General features: G+C 41.1%; 1 protein-coding gene across 4 annotated transcripts in view; it reads right to left on the bottom strand.

Annotated features, from left to right (window-relative positions):
* LOC108703977 overlaps window positions 1-16303 on the bottom strand; it is a 44335-nt gene extending 28032 nt beyond the window's left edge. For 2 of the 4 annotated variants that reach the window (XM_041577534.1, XM_041577536.1), the window contains exons 1-9: window positions 15380-15862; window positions 14490-14647; window positions 12508-12801; window positions 10028-10299; window positions 8967-9116; window positions 7739-7782; window positions 5901-6132; window positions 3745-4008; window positions 2703-2749 (exon numbers count right to left, since the gene is read on the bottom strand). In XM_041577534.1, the coding sequence (XP_041433468.1) occupies window positions 2703-2749; window positions 3745-4008; window positions 5901-6132; window positions 7739-7782; window positions 8967-9116; window positions 10028-10299; window positions 12508-12801; window positions 14490-14647; window positions 15380-15385 (1467 nt within the window). In that variant the 5' untranslated portion in view covers window positions 15386-15862. The other 2 variants (XM_041577535.1, XM_041577537.1) reach the window with 2 other exon arrangements.
* Between the last annotated feature and the right edge of the window lie 451 nt (window positions 16304-16754).

Here is a 16754-nt window from a genome sequence, read left to right as displayed (position 1 = left end):
CCCCAAAGTAGTGCTGCTCTGAGTCCTCTGTCAAAAGAAACAGCACATTTCTTTCCTTCTATTGTGTACTCATGGGCTTCTGTATCAGACTTCCTGTTTTCAGCTTAAACCTCCAGGGCTTGGGCTTGAGCATGCTCAGTTTGCTTTTCTCTCCCTCTCCCTTTTCCTCCTCCCCTCCCTGCTGTAATATGAGTAATATGTAATATGAGTCCAAAGCTAAGGATTAAAAAATCCTCTATACAGTCCTTAAAATGTTAAAGTTCATAACTGGAGGCTGTTATAATAATGACCCACTGTAGGTATAATCTGTAGCTGTTTTTCTGCAGGACAAAATAACTTTACAATTCTTAGATCCGTGTTGCTCCACAATTGCAATGAGCTCAGTCCAAGAAAGTCACCTTACATAGATTGTGTGGGCTATAGCCATGTCTGCCTTTTTTATATATGTATCCACACAACCAATTGTAATTAGTGTCTACCAACACCAGTGACCTACATAGGGCCTCCTCCCATTGTTATATATGTGCTGAAAGATTATTATGCAAAAACCAAATCCATCTGAGCCACACTAGGGCAGTGTTTGAGTTGTTTTTCCCATGAAAATTCAAATTTTGAAGTTGTATTTTTTGGTCAAGACTGCCATTTTTGGGTTAAAAAAAAATTTGAATCGATCTAGTTTTTTTTTTAATATTCAAGATTTATTATACCCCGACCCTGGAAATAGCTGGAATCCAAAAAAAGCATCATTTAAAACCTGTTGAGGTCATGTAGGAGTCAATGGCAGAGGTCCCTTGAACCATTTGAAGATGTTAGCCTGCTTGATTTTTTTTCAGTGCGTTTTGGCTTAAAAACTTGAATGATTCAAGTTTTTTTCCCGAAAACTCGATCAGTTTGAGTTTTCAGGTTGCGAGACTTAAACTCACAGAACCAGGTTTTTCACATTCAAGTTTTTCTAGAATAAGATACCATTCGAGTTTCGAGTCCATTCGAGGTACAAAAAACTCGGAAGGGTGAATGTTACAGTTTTTTTCGAAACATGAATAGTATCTTATTTAACAAAAATGCTTGAACGTCTAAAAATCGAACGAATATTGCGGATATGAAAACTCAAATTGAATTTGACGAAACTCGAATCGTGTTTGTCTCCGAAAAAAAAATCAAATGTCCGGAAGGCTATTAACATCTTCAAATGGCTCACTGGACCTCTGCCATTGACTTCTACATGAACTTGGCAGCTTTTAGGTGGCGAATAGTCAAATTGGAGTTGTTCCCAGGGTCCAGGTATGATAAATCTGGAATTCAAATTTGGATTATTCCCAACTTGAATTTGTGAGTTTTGACTTGAGAATTCAAATTTACAATTCGATCCTTATATAAATCTGCCCCTAACACTCGACCTTTGATAAATAACTCCCTAAAATTCAAGGTTCCATTCCTTCTATTCGGCGGTTCTTATCCAAAGCAACTGTTCCCAGATGGGCTTCACTGCTCCACACTTAAAGCTTCTACCTGTTCTTCCTCCTTCACACTATGGTGTCTCTTTCGTTTTCAGAGCTCGTCCCACCATGGAGTCCATAAACGTTCACCAATCACAGCTATACAATAATTTAAAACTTTACTTATTTTTACTGATTTGTGCTACGTGTTTCACTCAATTTTGAGCTTCCTCGGGTGCTTTCAACTTGATGATATCACGGACATTTGGACTGAGCTCATTGCAATTGTGGAGCAACACGGGATCTAAGAAGTGTAAAGGTATTTTGTCCTGCACAAAAACAGCTACAAATTATACCTGCACTGGGCCAGTTATGAACTTATAAGGACCGTATAGAGGACCTTTAATCCTAATGAACTTAGAATTGATTGAGTTTATACATTCTTCCTTATTTAATGGTATTTTAATATAAGAATTGCAGCTCTTTATTGTTTTAATTAATAAGATATATAATAGTAAACCTAGCAGACAAAGTTTTAATGGAAAATTTAACAACACAAATTCTTAATACTAATAAATTTCTTTTAGTTCAATTGCCACATTAAAGGTGGTTGAGGTGGACCTGTTACCCAGAATGCTCGGGACCTGAGGGTTTCCAGATAACGTATCTTTCCATAATTTGGATCTTCATACCTTAAGTCTATTAGAAAATCATGTAAACATGAAATAAACCCAATAGGCTGGTTTTGCTTCCAATAAGGATTAATTATATCTTAGTTGGGATCAAGTACAAGCTACTGTTTTATTATTGCACAGAAAAAGGAAATCCTTTTTTGGATTATTTGGATAAAATGGAATCTATGGGTGACGTCCTTTCCGTAATTCAGAGCTTTCTGGATAACGGGTTTCCAGAAAACGGATCCCATACCTGTATTAGTAAATGTATAGTGCCCTAATCAGACCTATATAATTATTCTTATTCGTTTTAAATTCATACGCAGGTCAATAAGCTGCCAACTTTTTTAGCTGGGTATTTTTGAATACAATTTGAATATATTACCAATAAGGGCCCACATTTTACACAATAATAATCTATTCCCTGGGCGACTGTTGAACTGTATCTGGCACAAAGGCAGTTGTCACCTAATGTATCTATAGGCGACAGTCACACACTAAATTTGCTTATTGATCATGAGGCTAATCAAACTTTCAATAGGTTAAACATAAATTTTACTTAAAAAAACAAAAAAAAATTATGTCTTTATACCATTTTTTGTCCATATTTTTCATTTCCAAGTTCCATTTCCCCAGGATCTAAAAAAAAGCAAAAAAAAACAAAAAACATGTTTTAAAATCATATACGGATGTAGGCTGGCTGTATCCTTCATTTAAATAAAAACTGTATACAGAAGTGGTTCTATATGCATACATGCTGGAAGTGGTAGATGATGATAATAGTTCTGACTTGTGTTGCTTTAGTATAGTTGTGTATAATATAGTTGTGTATAACTAAATCTTCACTAAGGTTGTTAATAAGGAAATGGAAGAAGTGTATAAAGCCCCAACCCACAGTCACTTGCACAGAAATCCACGTGGAGAATATCGGTGTTATTTATGCAACTGATTCTGGATAACAGATCTTTCTGTAATTTCGATCTTCATACCTTAATTCAGTGATCCCCAACCAGTAGCTTGTGCACAACATGTTGCTCTCCAACCCCTTGGATGTTGCTCTCAGGGGCCTCAAAGCAGGAGCTTATTTTTGAATTCCAGGCTTGGAGGCAAGTTTTAATTGCATAAAAACTAACTATAGTGCCAAGTAGAGCCTCCTATAGGCTCCCAGTCCACATAAGGGCTACCAAATAGCCAATCACAGCCCAAGGAACTTTTTCATGCTTGTGTTGCTCCCCAACTCTTTTGACATTTGAATGTGGCTCACGGGTAAAAAAGGTTGGGGACCCCCTGCCATAGGTCTACTAGAAAATCATGTTAACATGAAATAAACCCAATAGACCAGTTTTGCCTCCAATAAGGATTAATTATATCTTAGTTGGGATCAAGTACAAGCGGCTGTTTTATTATTACACAGAAAAAGGAAATAATATATAAAATGTAGAATTTTGTGATAAACTTGGAGTCTATACGAGATGGCCTTGCTGTTATTTGGAGCTTTCTGGATAACAGGTTATTGGTACCCAGATAACGGGTCCTGTATGTGTAAAGCTGGTCCATGTACAGTACATGTTCCATTGGTTAAAAGACAGACATTTCTCTATCTGCTGTTTGTGTGGAGAGACATTAGAATTTACCATCAGCTATTATAATATCTTGCTGTAGTTCAGCATCTGGACACTTTTCCTTTCTCTCCTCTTTTTGCTCTTCCCTCCTTATTTTGCGTTTTGGAGGCTTCTTTAAACTTTGTCTGATGCTCTCCAGCCTCCCCATCAGCCGGGCTTTGTCCTTCTTCTCTGCCTCTGTGATGATCACCAGGTCACAGGCATAATCTCCAATACTTTGTTCTACAGGGAATCTGCCCTTCATGCCTTCAACAACCACAATCACATTCTCCTTGCCTAGGAATGGAATAAAGTATGGTGGGAATAAAATAGACATATGGGAGTATTCTCAATCCAATCAAATGTGGGGCCCTGTGTCAATAGCCTTGACTTAACATCCTAAAGAGATCAATATCCTTACAGGTCATTTCCCTATGGCATTTATATTAGTATAAATGGTAAGTTCCTATGTCAGAACAAGATGTTTATAACTTATAGGAACCAGACCTGCTATTCCACCATCTATGGCTGTTCAGATCAGGCCTGGACTGGCAATATGTGGGTTCTGGCAAATGGGGTTGCTGTAAGATGACATAGAAAGTCACTATTAACAGCAGACCTCCCAACTGTCCCTTTTTCAGAGGGACAGTCCGTCTTTTGACAGCTCAACCCGCAGTCCCTCATTTGTACTGGAAAGTCCCTCTTTTCTCTGCACTGAACAGCCAGAAAAAGAAACAAAGTTTCTCACTTAATTGGCTTTTAGCAGAGAGCCCAGAACAACCAACAGGTGCAAATAAGATACTTTGTAACAATTTTGAGACACAAAAATACAGTTTAGATAAGGAGAAATATTTTCAAACTTTCATAACCTGCCAAATTTTGTTAAACAAACATGGTAATTAGGGGGTGTGGCCACAGAAAGGGGTGTGGTCAAAAAATTGCTGCGCTACGTGCGGAAAAATTTTTTTGTCTCTCTTTTTACTTCCAAAATGTTGGGAGGTATGTTAACAGGTTTCTTTTAGGCCTGTGGGTACTTGCATCCCACTCTGGGACTGCTTCACATAACTCACAATAAAAAAACAGGAACATGATCAAATCCTCTATAACTCAGCCTGCAGCCTTGTGCCTTTATATGGTCATATAACAACCCCTCAGTGACTTCTAATATCCTTATCATTTACAGTAGGGGGTACATTATCCCTTATAATACATGAGTGATACTCAGAGTTCCCTGTATAACTCAGCCTGCAGCCTTGTGTCTTTATATGGTCACAGAACAACCCCTCAGTGACTTCTAATATCCTTATCATTTACAGTAGGGGGTACATTATCCCTTATAATACATGAGTGATACTCAGAGTTCCCTGTATAACTCAGCCTGCAGCCTTGTGTCTTTATATGGTCACAGAACAACCCCTCAGTGACTTCTAATATCCTTATCATTTACAGTAGGGGGTACATTATCCCTTATAATACATGAGTGATACTCAGAGTTCCCTGTATAACTCAGCCTGCAGCCTTGTGTCTTTATATGGTCACAGAACAACCCCTCAGTGACTTCTAATATCCTTATCATTTACAGTAGGGGGTACATTATCCCTTATAATACATGAGTGATACTCAGAGTTCCCTGTATAACTCAGCCTGCAGCCTTGTGTCTTTATATGGTCACAGAACAACCCCTCAGTGACTTCTAATATCCTTATCATTTACAGTAGGGGGTACATTATCCCTTATAATACATGAGTGATACTCAGAGTTCCCTGTATAACTCAGCCTGCAGCCTTGTGCCTTTATATGGCCACAGAACAACCCCTCAGTGACTTCTAATATCCTTATCATTTACAGTAGGGGGTACATTATCCCTTATAATACATGAGTGATACTCAGAGTTCCCTGTATAACTCAGCCTGCAGCCTTGTGTCTTTATATGGTCACAGAACAACCCCTCAGTGACATATAATATCCTTATCATTTACAGTAGGGGGTACATTATCCCTTATAATACATGAGTGATACTCAGAGTTCCCTGTATAACTCAGCCTGCAGCCTTGTGCCTTTATATGGTCACAGAACAACCCCTCAGTGACTTCTATTGTCCCTATATATGAGTTTAATGTACTGATACAGGACTGTACAGTTATACTGCCTTTTGCAAACAGTTTTGTAGTGTCAAAAGTATTCCTTACCCAGTATATCAGACATATATTTTAGCTCTTCATTGTTAACCTCCCCTCTATTCATGGAGTGATACAGGATAGCGACTGTGCACTGAGACACTTCGGCTCCAATGTTAGAGATGTTACAGGGTCGAACTTCATGAACCACATCCCTGAATTCTGATTGTAGAAGTGACAGAAGCCACTGGTAATCACTCTCTGCTGATCTGGAGAAGATTCCAATTCTGTGGGGTCTCGTAAGCTGGACACAAAGCACAAAATCCCAAAATAAAATATAATATTATGCAAAAGTGGAATGAACATGATAAGCTAGATATATATATATATATATATATATATATATATATATATATATATATCAATGCACATGAAATCCGGTATAGTAGGGATAGATGGTGTCTATAGTAACAGTGGATAATAGTCTCTGGGAAGGGAGTGTGACTGTGGGATAGCAGGTATAGTAGGGAGAGATGGTGTCTATAGTAACAGTGGATAATAGTCTCTGGGAAGGGAGTGTGACTGTGGGATAGCAGGTATAGTAGGGAGAGATGGTGTCTATAGTAACAGTGGGATAATAGTCTCTGAGAAGGGAGTGTGACTGTGGGATAGCAGGTATAGTAGGGAGAGATGGTGTCTATAGTAACAGTGGATAATAGTCTCTGGGAAGGGAGTGTGACTGTGGGATAGCAGGTATAGTAGGGAGAGATGGTGCCTATAGTAACAGTGGATAATAGTCTCTGGGAAGGGAGTGTGACTGTGGGATAGCAGGTATAGTAGGGAGAGATGGTGCCTATAGTAACAGTGGATAATAGTCTCTGGGAAGGGAGTGTGACTGTGGGATAGCAGGTATAGTAGGGAGAGATGGTGCCTATAGTAACAGTGGATAATAGTCTCTGGGAAGGGAGTGTGACTGTGGGATAGCAGGTATAGTAGGGAGAGATGGTGCCTATAGTAACAGTGGATAATAGTCTCTGGGAAGGGAGTGTGACTGTGGGATAGCAGGTATAGTAGGGAGAGATGGTACCTATAGTAACAGTGGGATAATAGTCTCTGGGAAGGGAGTGTGACTGTGGGATAGCAGGTATAGTAGGGAGAGATGGTGCCTATAGTAACAGTGGATAATAGTCTCTGGGAAGGGAGTGTGACTGTGGGATAACAGGTATAGTAGGGAGAGATTGTGCCTATAGTAACAGTGGGATAATAGTCTCTGGGAAGGGAGTGTGACTGTGGGATAGCAGGTATAGTAGGGAGAGATGGTACCTATAGTAACAGTGGGATAATAGTCTCTGGGAAGGGAGTGTGACTGTGGGATAGCAGGTATAGTAGGGAGAGATGGTACCTATAGTAACAGTGGGATAATAGTCTCTGGGAAGGGAGTGTGACTGTGGGATAGCAGGTATAGTAGGGAGAGATTGTGCCTATAGTAACAGTGGATAATAGTCTCTGGGAAGGGAGTGTGACTGTGGGATAGCAGGTATAGTAGGGAGAGATGGTGCCTATAGTAACAGTGGATAATAGTCTCTGGGAAGGGAGTGTGACTGTGGGATAACAGGTATAGTAGGGAGAGATTGTGCCTATAGTAACAGTGGATAATAGTCTCTGGGAAGGGAGTGTGACTGTGGGATAGCAGGTATAGTAGGGAGAGATGGTACCTATAGTAACAGTGGGATAATAGTCTCTGGGAAGGGAGTGTGACTGTGGGATAGCAGGTATAGTAGGGAGAGATGGTGCCTATAGTAACAGTGGATAATAGTCTCTGCCATCATTGGTTGTTAAAGTACACCTCTATGCTGTAGAATATCTGCAAACTGTCAAATATGCATACATATACTGATTACATGTCTTACCAATTCTGCTTCTAGCATTTTTTCTCTTTCACCAGTTCTCAGTCCTGAATAAAGAAAGCAAAACCACACATTCATTAACTAGAATATTTACTCTATGTAAAACAATGTTATGTATTCATACAATAAGCAGAAATGATTGTTTTGCTTTAGATTCCTAGTAGAGTCCTTTATGCAGAAAGATTATCTGTGGACTGGGAATCTAATTCTCTGCCTCGCAAGGACCAAACATGGAGGAGCTTCAGTTTAGCTGTTTACTCTATTTAGCTCAATATATAACAAAAACCATAGATTCTTCCACATTAGGCAAAAAGTATATTCAACCCAAGCCCTGTTGGTTGCAGTAATCTTATATATGTGGTATTGTGATAAAACATCTTTTAATCTGCAGGGAAAAATGTCAACTATCATAATATTGCTTAGATGTCTCCCAATACTGTTGCACCAAATTGTATTTCAACTGATAACCTTTAATGTTAAGTGTAGCCAGTCCACATTCCAAAGTAATTGACCTCCACTATGAGGGCAAACAAAGTCAGGACCCTCTGAAGTACAATACACATAGTTGTTCCCAAGTCTCTATGCATGAGTTGAGTCTGGATTCTACACGCAGTCTTAACTGGGCATGCTCACCAAGTGGCACCTTATTGGTCCAGCTGTAATTGGCGCTAACATGATTCGGGGCTGGATTGGTCCCTATTATGTCCCACCTGGGATGTCATGTGATTGGCCCCTTCTGAAAGCTGCCTTTGTGGTTGGCGGAAAGAATTAAACCATGTTCTGCATTTACAACAGGGGCTGTTCCCTTCCTGGCTTACAAAGTTGGCTGTAAAGAATTCCAAATGGTTAGTCTTTTTATACACATGGAACATCATGGAGACTGCCAACTGTAAGCCATCACAGCTGTACCCACATGTTCCAGTGACCAGTAATAGCAGTGTCCAACCCTGGCATCATTCTCAGGCAGAACCGCTAAGTGCCGGCTGGCTACCATCTAGACTCTGAGGAACACCTGTAATGGAAGAGCCTCATTCCCTAAAGGAGTTGTGTGTCTGTAAGTCCTGGCCTATGCCCACGTTCTCTCATTGTGCCGTTACAGGTCTACTGCCCCTTTAACCATGATGGTTCCTCTATGAGCTGTCTCTCCAAGTCCTACCGCTTATTGCTGATAATGTATTTCTCTGTTTATATGAGTTATATGGTTTAATCAGATAATAATTCATATCATTACCCTTGTTTGTGCTGTAGAACTTGGTCATTTCATCCTTTGTCACTAACAGCAGATGACATAAATTATACGGGCTCAGATCCAATTTATTTCTCACAGCTACTGAATCACTGTCTTCCAGGCCAGTTATCATCACAATAATTTTGAAGGGACCTAAAGACAAATACAGAAGGTTAGATCTGGTTAATTCTACTACCGATGAATTCTGTAATTTTCTTTAAAAAAAAATCATGTTTTTTCACTTAAGGTCACATTTTTCTTATTTGTAGCAAATATTGTACAAATGGACATATTCATAAACGTGTGAAAAAATAAAACAGGATTGAGTTCCTCATGTGGGCGGCCATGTTTATCACACACATCCACGAGCCTCCTTGTTTGCTCAGTATGCACGTGTGTGACTTTACATGCATGGGCATAGTCATCAAGCTCCGGCACTAAGCTTCATTTACATTTACACACCGTGAGCTACATACCTGCAGGTCATAAATAACCCCTTTATTCTCATGTGCAGGTTGTAGCCCAGATGAGAAATCAACAGTTATCTAGGGGCTTTTGTGAATTATTTCCTTAGGCTGTGATAACTATGCACCTGAGTGTCTGCTTCTGTTGCTTTCTGTTATTATTAATGCAAAAGCATGACAGTTGTTTCCATAGACATAATTATAATGTGTTGTACTGTAAGTATAGGTATGAGACCGGTTCTCCAGAATGCTTTCCGTAATTTGGATCTTCATACCTTAAGTCTACTAGAAAAAACATGTAAACATGAAATAAACTCAATAGGCTGGTTTTGCTTCCAATAAGGATTAATTATATTTTAGTTGGGATCAAGTTCAAGCTACTGTTTTATTATTATAGAAAAAAAAGGAAATCATTTTTATAAATTTGGATTATTTGGATAAAATGGAGTCTATGGGAAATGGGCTTTCCGTTATTCAGAACTTTCTGGATAACAGGCTTCTGGATAATTGATCCCATACTTGTACTGTGTTATACTCCCCCTGTCTCAGGCTATTTATATGTGTAGCCTTATTATGTGCATAACATACACTGACTCTTACCATGAGTTCCCATACAGAAATCCAGATACGGTGTTGCCTCATCTAGGGATTTTCCTGATTGTATAGAGTGATAGAATACAATATAAGAGGCTTTCTTTGCTGCACATTTCCATTCATCCTCAGAGGCAACACAAAGGGGAATACACCACATGCTTTCCATAGGAAGGAGCTTCCTCAGCCAGTCTTCCAAAAACTGGAAATTATATGCAGTGAGTGCATCCCAGTAGAATACTGCCACATTTTCTATTGTGTTCTGGCCATTTGATGCCTCGCTGAACAGAAAGGGACACAAAACAAGGTTTTATACAAGAGCTTGTGTGCAGCGCTGTCTTCTATGGTAATGATTAGGAAAGCTATGCTAAGTGGTTATATGTGGTGCACATCAAACCATTTTATCCTTCTCACTCTCCCCTTCAAGAAATAGAAGGAATGGGGTTAAAATATGTGTTTCAGGCTGTTTCAGGTTGATTTATTGAATATGTTCCAAAAACTCTACTCGTCCCGCCCATCTGTTCCACTTCCTGCTGACTTCTTTCCCATTTCCTGCTGCCTCCTTTCCCACTTCCTGCTGCCTCCTTTCCCACTTCCTGCTGCCTTCTTTCCCAATTCCTGCTGCCTTCTTTCCCACTTCCTGCTGCCTCCTTTCCCACTTCCTGCTGCCTTCTTTCCCAATTCCTGCTGCCTCCTTTTCCACTTCCTGCTGCCTTCTTTCCCATTTCCTGCTGCCTCCTTTCCCACTTCCTGCTGCCTTCTTTCCCAATTTCTGCTGCCTCCTTTCCCATTTCCTGCTGCCTTCTTTCCACTTCCTGCTGCCTCCTTTCCCACTTCCTGCTGCCTTCTTTCCCAATTCCTGCTGCCTCCTTTCCCACTTCCTGCTGCCTTCTTTCCCAATTCCTGCTGCCTCCTTTCCCATTTCCTGCTGCCTACTTTCCCACTTCCTGCTGCCCCCTTTCCCATTTCCTGCTGCCTACTTTCCCAATTCCTGCTGCCTTCTTTCCCATTTCCCACTAAGTAAATAAACTTTACTTACATTAAAAAAAAATATTTAAATCTTGTTTTTGTCTTGGAATTCACAATCATAGCAAGCAGGCAGCAGCCATTTTTGTGGGCACTGTTAGTAAGGCAAACTTTGTATCTTGCCAAAATCTTGTTTATATGCCAGAATTGGGGGGCCTGATGCTCATGCTCATGCACTGGCTACACAATTAGACGGTGAGGAGAGAGAGGTAATGTGGGAATGCATAGACATCTAGTAAGTGCAGAATGGAAAGTGAAAGTAATTGCCTGCCCTGCCTCTTTGCCCAAGGCATAGAGGAGGGGCGGTCAAAATATGATTGGCAGCTGAGACTTTTAAACAAGCTTATAACAGGTATGGATGTTTTCATAAAAAAAAGAATTTGGATTTCATGTTTAATTTGCAAGAGACTTTTATTATACATCTTTTTATGTCTGAGTGACACAAAACTGAGTATTTTCCTTACATAAAAATGCTCTTCAGTTCATATCTCAGCTAGTTTTCTTTCCATTTATAAACTCAGATGCTGCTGGGGCCCCATTAGTATCTTCCAGCAGATTATGGAAATGAGATTGGGCATGCACAAATGTAGGTGTAGAACCCGGTGATATCCATTTACACCACTGGTTAGATATCGGAGTCTCCTGCTGCAAAGGACTGATGTATAGGGAGGAGCTACAGGAAAAGGGGAGGGGTTAACCCTGACAATTGGGTTGACAAGGGCTGTGGGATTAGCAACAGGAATTACCCAGGGAGGTTAATCTGAGCCAAAACATGTTATACCTACAAGCCCAAGAACCATGTGGACTGGTTCTAACTCAATTCCCACATTGGCATGTATACTTTTATACTCTAAAATGTATAATGGGATCAGCCAGACATTGGCATATGATTATAATTTAATATAAAGTGCAAACCTTGCTACCAGTCTACTAACCCATATCAGTCAATCAGCAGGTAGCATTTACTGGTCACATTAAAAAATATATATATTTAGGGATGCACCGAATCCACTATTTTGGATTTGGCCGAACCCCCGAATTCTTTCGTGAAAGATTCTGCCGAATACCGAACCGAATCCTAATTTTCATATGCAAATTAGGGGCAGGAAGGAGAAAACATTTTTTACTTCCTTGTTTTCTAACAAAGTCATGTGATTTCCCCCGCCCCTAATTTGCATATGCAAATTAGGGTTTGGTTCGGCCTGGCAGAAGGATTTGGCCGAATCCGAATCCTGCTGAAAAGGGCCAAATCCTGGCCGAATCCCGAACCGAATCCTGGATTCGGTGCATCCCTATATATATTATTGGTTGCTATGGGTTACTAGACCTGGAAACCATTATGCAGTAAGAAAGTAAGCAATGTGACTCTTAAAGGTATGGGGGGCATGAAAACATTATGTACAGTTATAAGAACCATGAACCATGAAAGAGACCTTAATAGGAAGAGGAAGAACGGATCTTACCCCATTGAGTATTTGTCAGTAGTAATATGGTTTCCAGTGGTTCCCTGGTGTGGGGTGTCTGATCTACTGATAGTTACAGCTCTGTCCTGAGGGGCTTGAGGGGTGAGACTTGAACAAACATCTTCTACATTCTCAGCATCCTCCGGTTGGAGATTTTGACTTGATAATCCATCAGTTTTGTCTCCATTTAAACGTAATCTCGCTGCCTGTTTATTTAATTCCTCTTGAGACTCATCTGTATCCATGTGTCCAGAATCCCCAGGTCTCTGCTCTTGGTTAATTATACTCTTGGACCTGAGTAATGAGAGTGTCCAGGTCATTATCAGCATGTGGCTTCATCTCAGTTTTCAAAGGTTTTTCACAGTTTGTCATCCTCTTAAAATATGAGCAGCCCAACATGTCACCCCAGCAACTAAAATCAGTAATAATGATCTGTTTAAATGAAGTTATAGGGTGGGACATGCGCCTTGATATCATTGGCTCAATGTCAATAAAACGGTCAAGAATTAAACCAACTCTTTCCATTGTTTATTTATGAATTCAGTTATTGCTGAGGGATAGGTATATCAGTATAGGGGCCTGATGGGGATCCTTATTTTCCCTTTATTAGTTATCATTAAATGAATACAGAGATTCTGTACCAAGGTAGCTGCAAAGTCCTGAATCTATGGGTGTTTGGCTGTGGTTGGGGGCCACAGAAGTTCAGTGTAGGGGCTTGATGGGGACACTAAGTGATACACAGTTACAATATATGTGGGCAGTGCAGTTCATCTCAAGTTCTGGGGGGTAGCTGATACACAATTCCACTACAGAACCCAATCTATACTAGTTATGCTACTGAGCAGGTGCCAAAATCTTCTTCTAAAAAATATGAGCAAATGCAGAGAAGGGACAGAGTTAACCCCAATCATGGAGCTGACAGGGGCAGTTGTTGGGGAACATTAACTATCCTGCAATGACTGAATGACAATGAATGCTCAGGACCTGAAAAGAATTGAGTGAGCCCAGACTAGAGATTTGACTACAACCCTAATAAATCTAGTGCAGCAAAAAGGCTTGTTCAGGTTCAGATTTGGGGGTCACAACCCTCGTTTACCCCGCATGTTGTGTTTTTGCCATGACTGGCCTGGAGAAGGGAGGTCGGCAGCAGGAAGAGGATTCGCGCAGGGAGCAGGTCTGGGCTGGCAGGGCCCACCGGCCAAGTCCAACCCTAGACTTGCCCCACCTATCAGCAAGTCTTATTTCCCAACAACCTTTAAACCCTCAACTTGAAGCTGCCATTGCCCTATTAAGACATTACTTTTTTCAAAAGCTTTTCCCTTTAAAGAACTAAAGCCTAAAGAAGTAGGTAGAAATGTTGTACATTATGTTTTGTGCTTCTGTACCGGCCCAAGGCAACCCCAGCCCTTTAGCAGTAAAGATCTGTGTCTCCAAAGATGCCCCAGTAGCTCCCCATCTTCTTTTCTGCTGATTCACTGCACATGCTCTGTGCTGCTGTCACTTACTGAGCTTAGGGAGCCACTCATAATATACAGTACACATAGAATAGAAATGTCACAATATAAGGCTGATTAGTAATTAATACAGATAATTACTACATGGCAGCACAGAAACCAGTGCAATTAGCATGAGAATTTAATAATCAGCAAACCTGTAACATCAGCTTATATTACAGCCAGGGAAGCTCATTTTCTGCTGGATAATTAGTGACGAGCCCTAAGCTTAGCTTCTCAACAGCCAATCAGAGCCAACTGAGCATGTGAGTGTCACAGACACTTTCCAAGATGGTGACCCCCTGTGACAAGTTTGAAGTCCTGGATCATTGCTGCTATTGACAAGCTGAAACTTTAGCCTCGTGCAATAAGTTCACTATATAAAATATGGCATTTTTAGCCGCATTAATTTTTAGGGTTTAGTTCTCCTTTAAATGCATTACCGAGCAGACTGTGTAAGTTTCAAATGATTATAAGAATTAGTCTTACCCCTGAGCAGTGTGGTTATCTGGGGGGTTTCCAGTAGTGGTGGTTCCTGCAATGTTCTGACCTGGTGTGTTGTCTATATCACCAGATACTTGTGCGGAATCTTCCTGCTTCACTGATCTCTCATGTCCTTCCATTGTGCTGTTCCTACAAAACACGCTCTGTACAACAAGTAAGGATCTTGGTTTTAGAACAATCAATATCCCATTAATCGGAATCCCAGGAGGCTGCAGCTTCTGTCTTCTCTCACTCCGTGCCTCACCCTGTAAGTCTTCTCAATGTTTCACGTATGCACCATTAGTTTCACTTTCATTTCTACAGTTGCGCGCACACACACACACACACACACACACACACACCACACACACACACACACACACACACACACACACACACACACACACACACACACACACACACACACACACACACACACACACACACACACACACACACACACACACACACACACACACACACACCACACACACACCACCAACCTTACTTACAAATCAGGAAGATAAGAAAACTGTGTAAATGTCTTTCCTAATTCCCCTCTCACTTGTGTCAGTTCCAGGCAAGGAATGTAAATGTCCCATAATGAGAATAAACAGACGGAGTGGCTCTGTGGGGCCCCAGTCTTCTACACAAACCTGTGTATCTGTAAAACACATGACACTTTGTCCTGTATAAGGCACAATGATAAGAATATCAGGCACACAACACACTTCCTTGTGCAGTATAGGTATGTGCCGCTGCCATTGAATAGCCAGTACACAGTCAACTGACAGTTGCTAATCAGGGAGACACGCTGGGACTACGCAGGTGATGGGGGGCAAATTCAAGCAGCTGTCAAAAACCCGGAACAGCCCCCCTGAAGTTTTTGATCTCACCCCCATTGATTGATCTCAACAACCCATTTCCAGGGACCCCCATGGCCTTTCTTTGCCAGACAGACTACACCCAGGGCCAAGGGTTGTGGCCCTTACCCAAAGTCCTTCCCTAGAGGCAGTCTGGCCTTGCCCTGGCCTGGGCATATTCTACTAAGCAGTGGTACTCTGACACTTTGTACGTTTCCAATATAACATCAGCCCTAATTTCTCATCTATGTGAAACAAAACAGCAGCTATTTCCTAAATATGAGCTCCCCTCCCCTTAAACTGTCAGCTCCCCCCGCCTGCTGCTGCCTTTTAGCAGAATAGATCATCAGCTCCTCCTGTGTCTTTTTAATCTATGAAATAGAGTTTCCCTATTCTCTGCTGCCCTCTGTGAAATACAACTGCCACCTCTTCTCCTACTGCCACCAAGTGTAAGCTCTTCTCCAATTTCAGGCAAACAGGATGCAAAAAAAAATAGCCTAAAGCCTGTTTAGAAATACTAACCCGGCTATGAGCACCGCTTTGGAAACTGCAATTTCCCCTGTTCCAGAAGAAGAAATCTCCTGCATGTGCATTGGTGCTGAGAGGGTTAAAGAAGCTGCTGCTCAGTCAGAACGAAACAGAAAGAAGCACATTCCTGAAAGCAGCTCAGCCCCACACACATCTCATGTCCCTTATATGAGCAATAACAATGAGCAACAAGGGAGGAGGGAGAGATTAAACAAGGGCTCAGTTTATGCAGCAATTTTAAAGGGGAAGTAAAAGTCAAAAGTTTAGGATGTTAAGCGTGTGCAGACTATACAGATCCAGGGAGAGGATTGTCCTGTCAAAATAAGTGCAGTAATCACACAAGTAATTTTAGGGTCATTCTGACGGCAAATGTAGTGTTGAAAGTGCAATTTCAGGTGCAATTTGTTTTTTTACCCACAACAATGCACATTTTTACTTCAATGCAGTGTGGCTAGGGGAGCGGCTTTTTTTTGCAGCAGTGTCCAATGCATGAAGTCGGCATTAAATGATTTCCAATGAATCTGCACATGATTATTTAGTGTTGAGTCTATTGAGGCTGTGGGTACCCTGGAGCTGGTGCAAACTTCAAGGTGCCCTCCAGCTGTTGTTTGACTTATAAATCTCAGTAGCCTTGACTGTTAAGGGTTAATGGGAGTTAAAGATGCCGCCTGGGCTTTGCCACCAATAAAGATCACTCTTTTTTATTCTGCTTAGACTTTGTGCTGTGGCGGGGCCTGGACTGGCAATATGTGGGTGCTGGGTGCAAATGGCACAGGGGCTGCTGTAAGTGGCCATAGACAGACACTATTTATTGAGCTGGAGGGGGGGCTGTTTGGGCTTCTGTGTACTTAAAATGCCAGGGCCTATTTAGACTACCATA

This window comes from Xenopus laevis, chromosome 9_10L (genome assembly GCF_017654675.1).
Source record: "Xenopus laevis strain J_2021 chromosome 9_10L, Xenopus_laevis_v10.1, whole genome shotgun sequence".
Classification (NCBI taxonomy): Eukaryota; Metazoa; Chordata; class Amphibia; order Anura; family Pipidae; genus Xenopus; species Xenopus laevis.
Note: the sequence above shows the minus strand (reverse complement) of the source record. Positions and strands in the feature narration are given on the sequence as shown.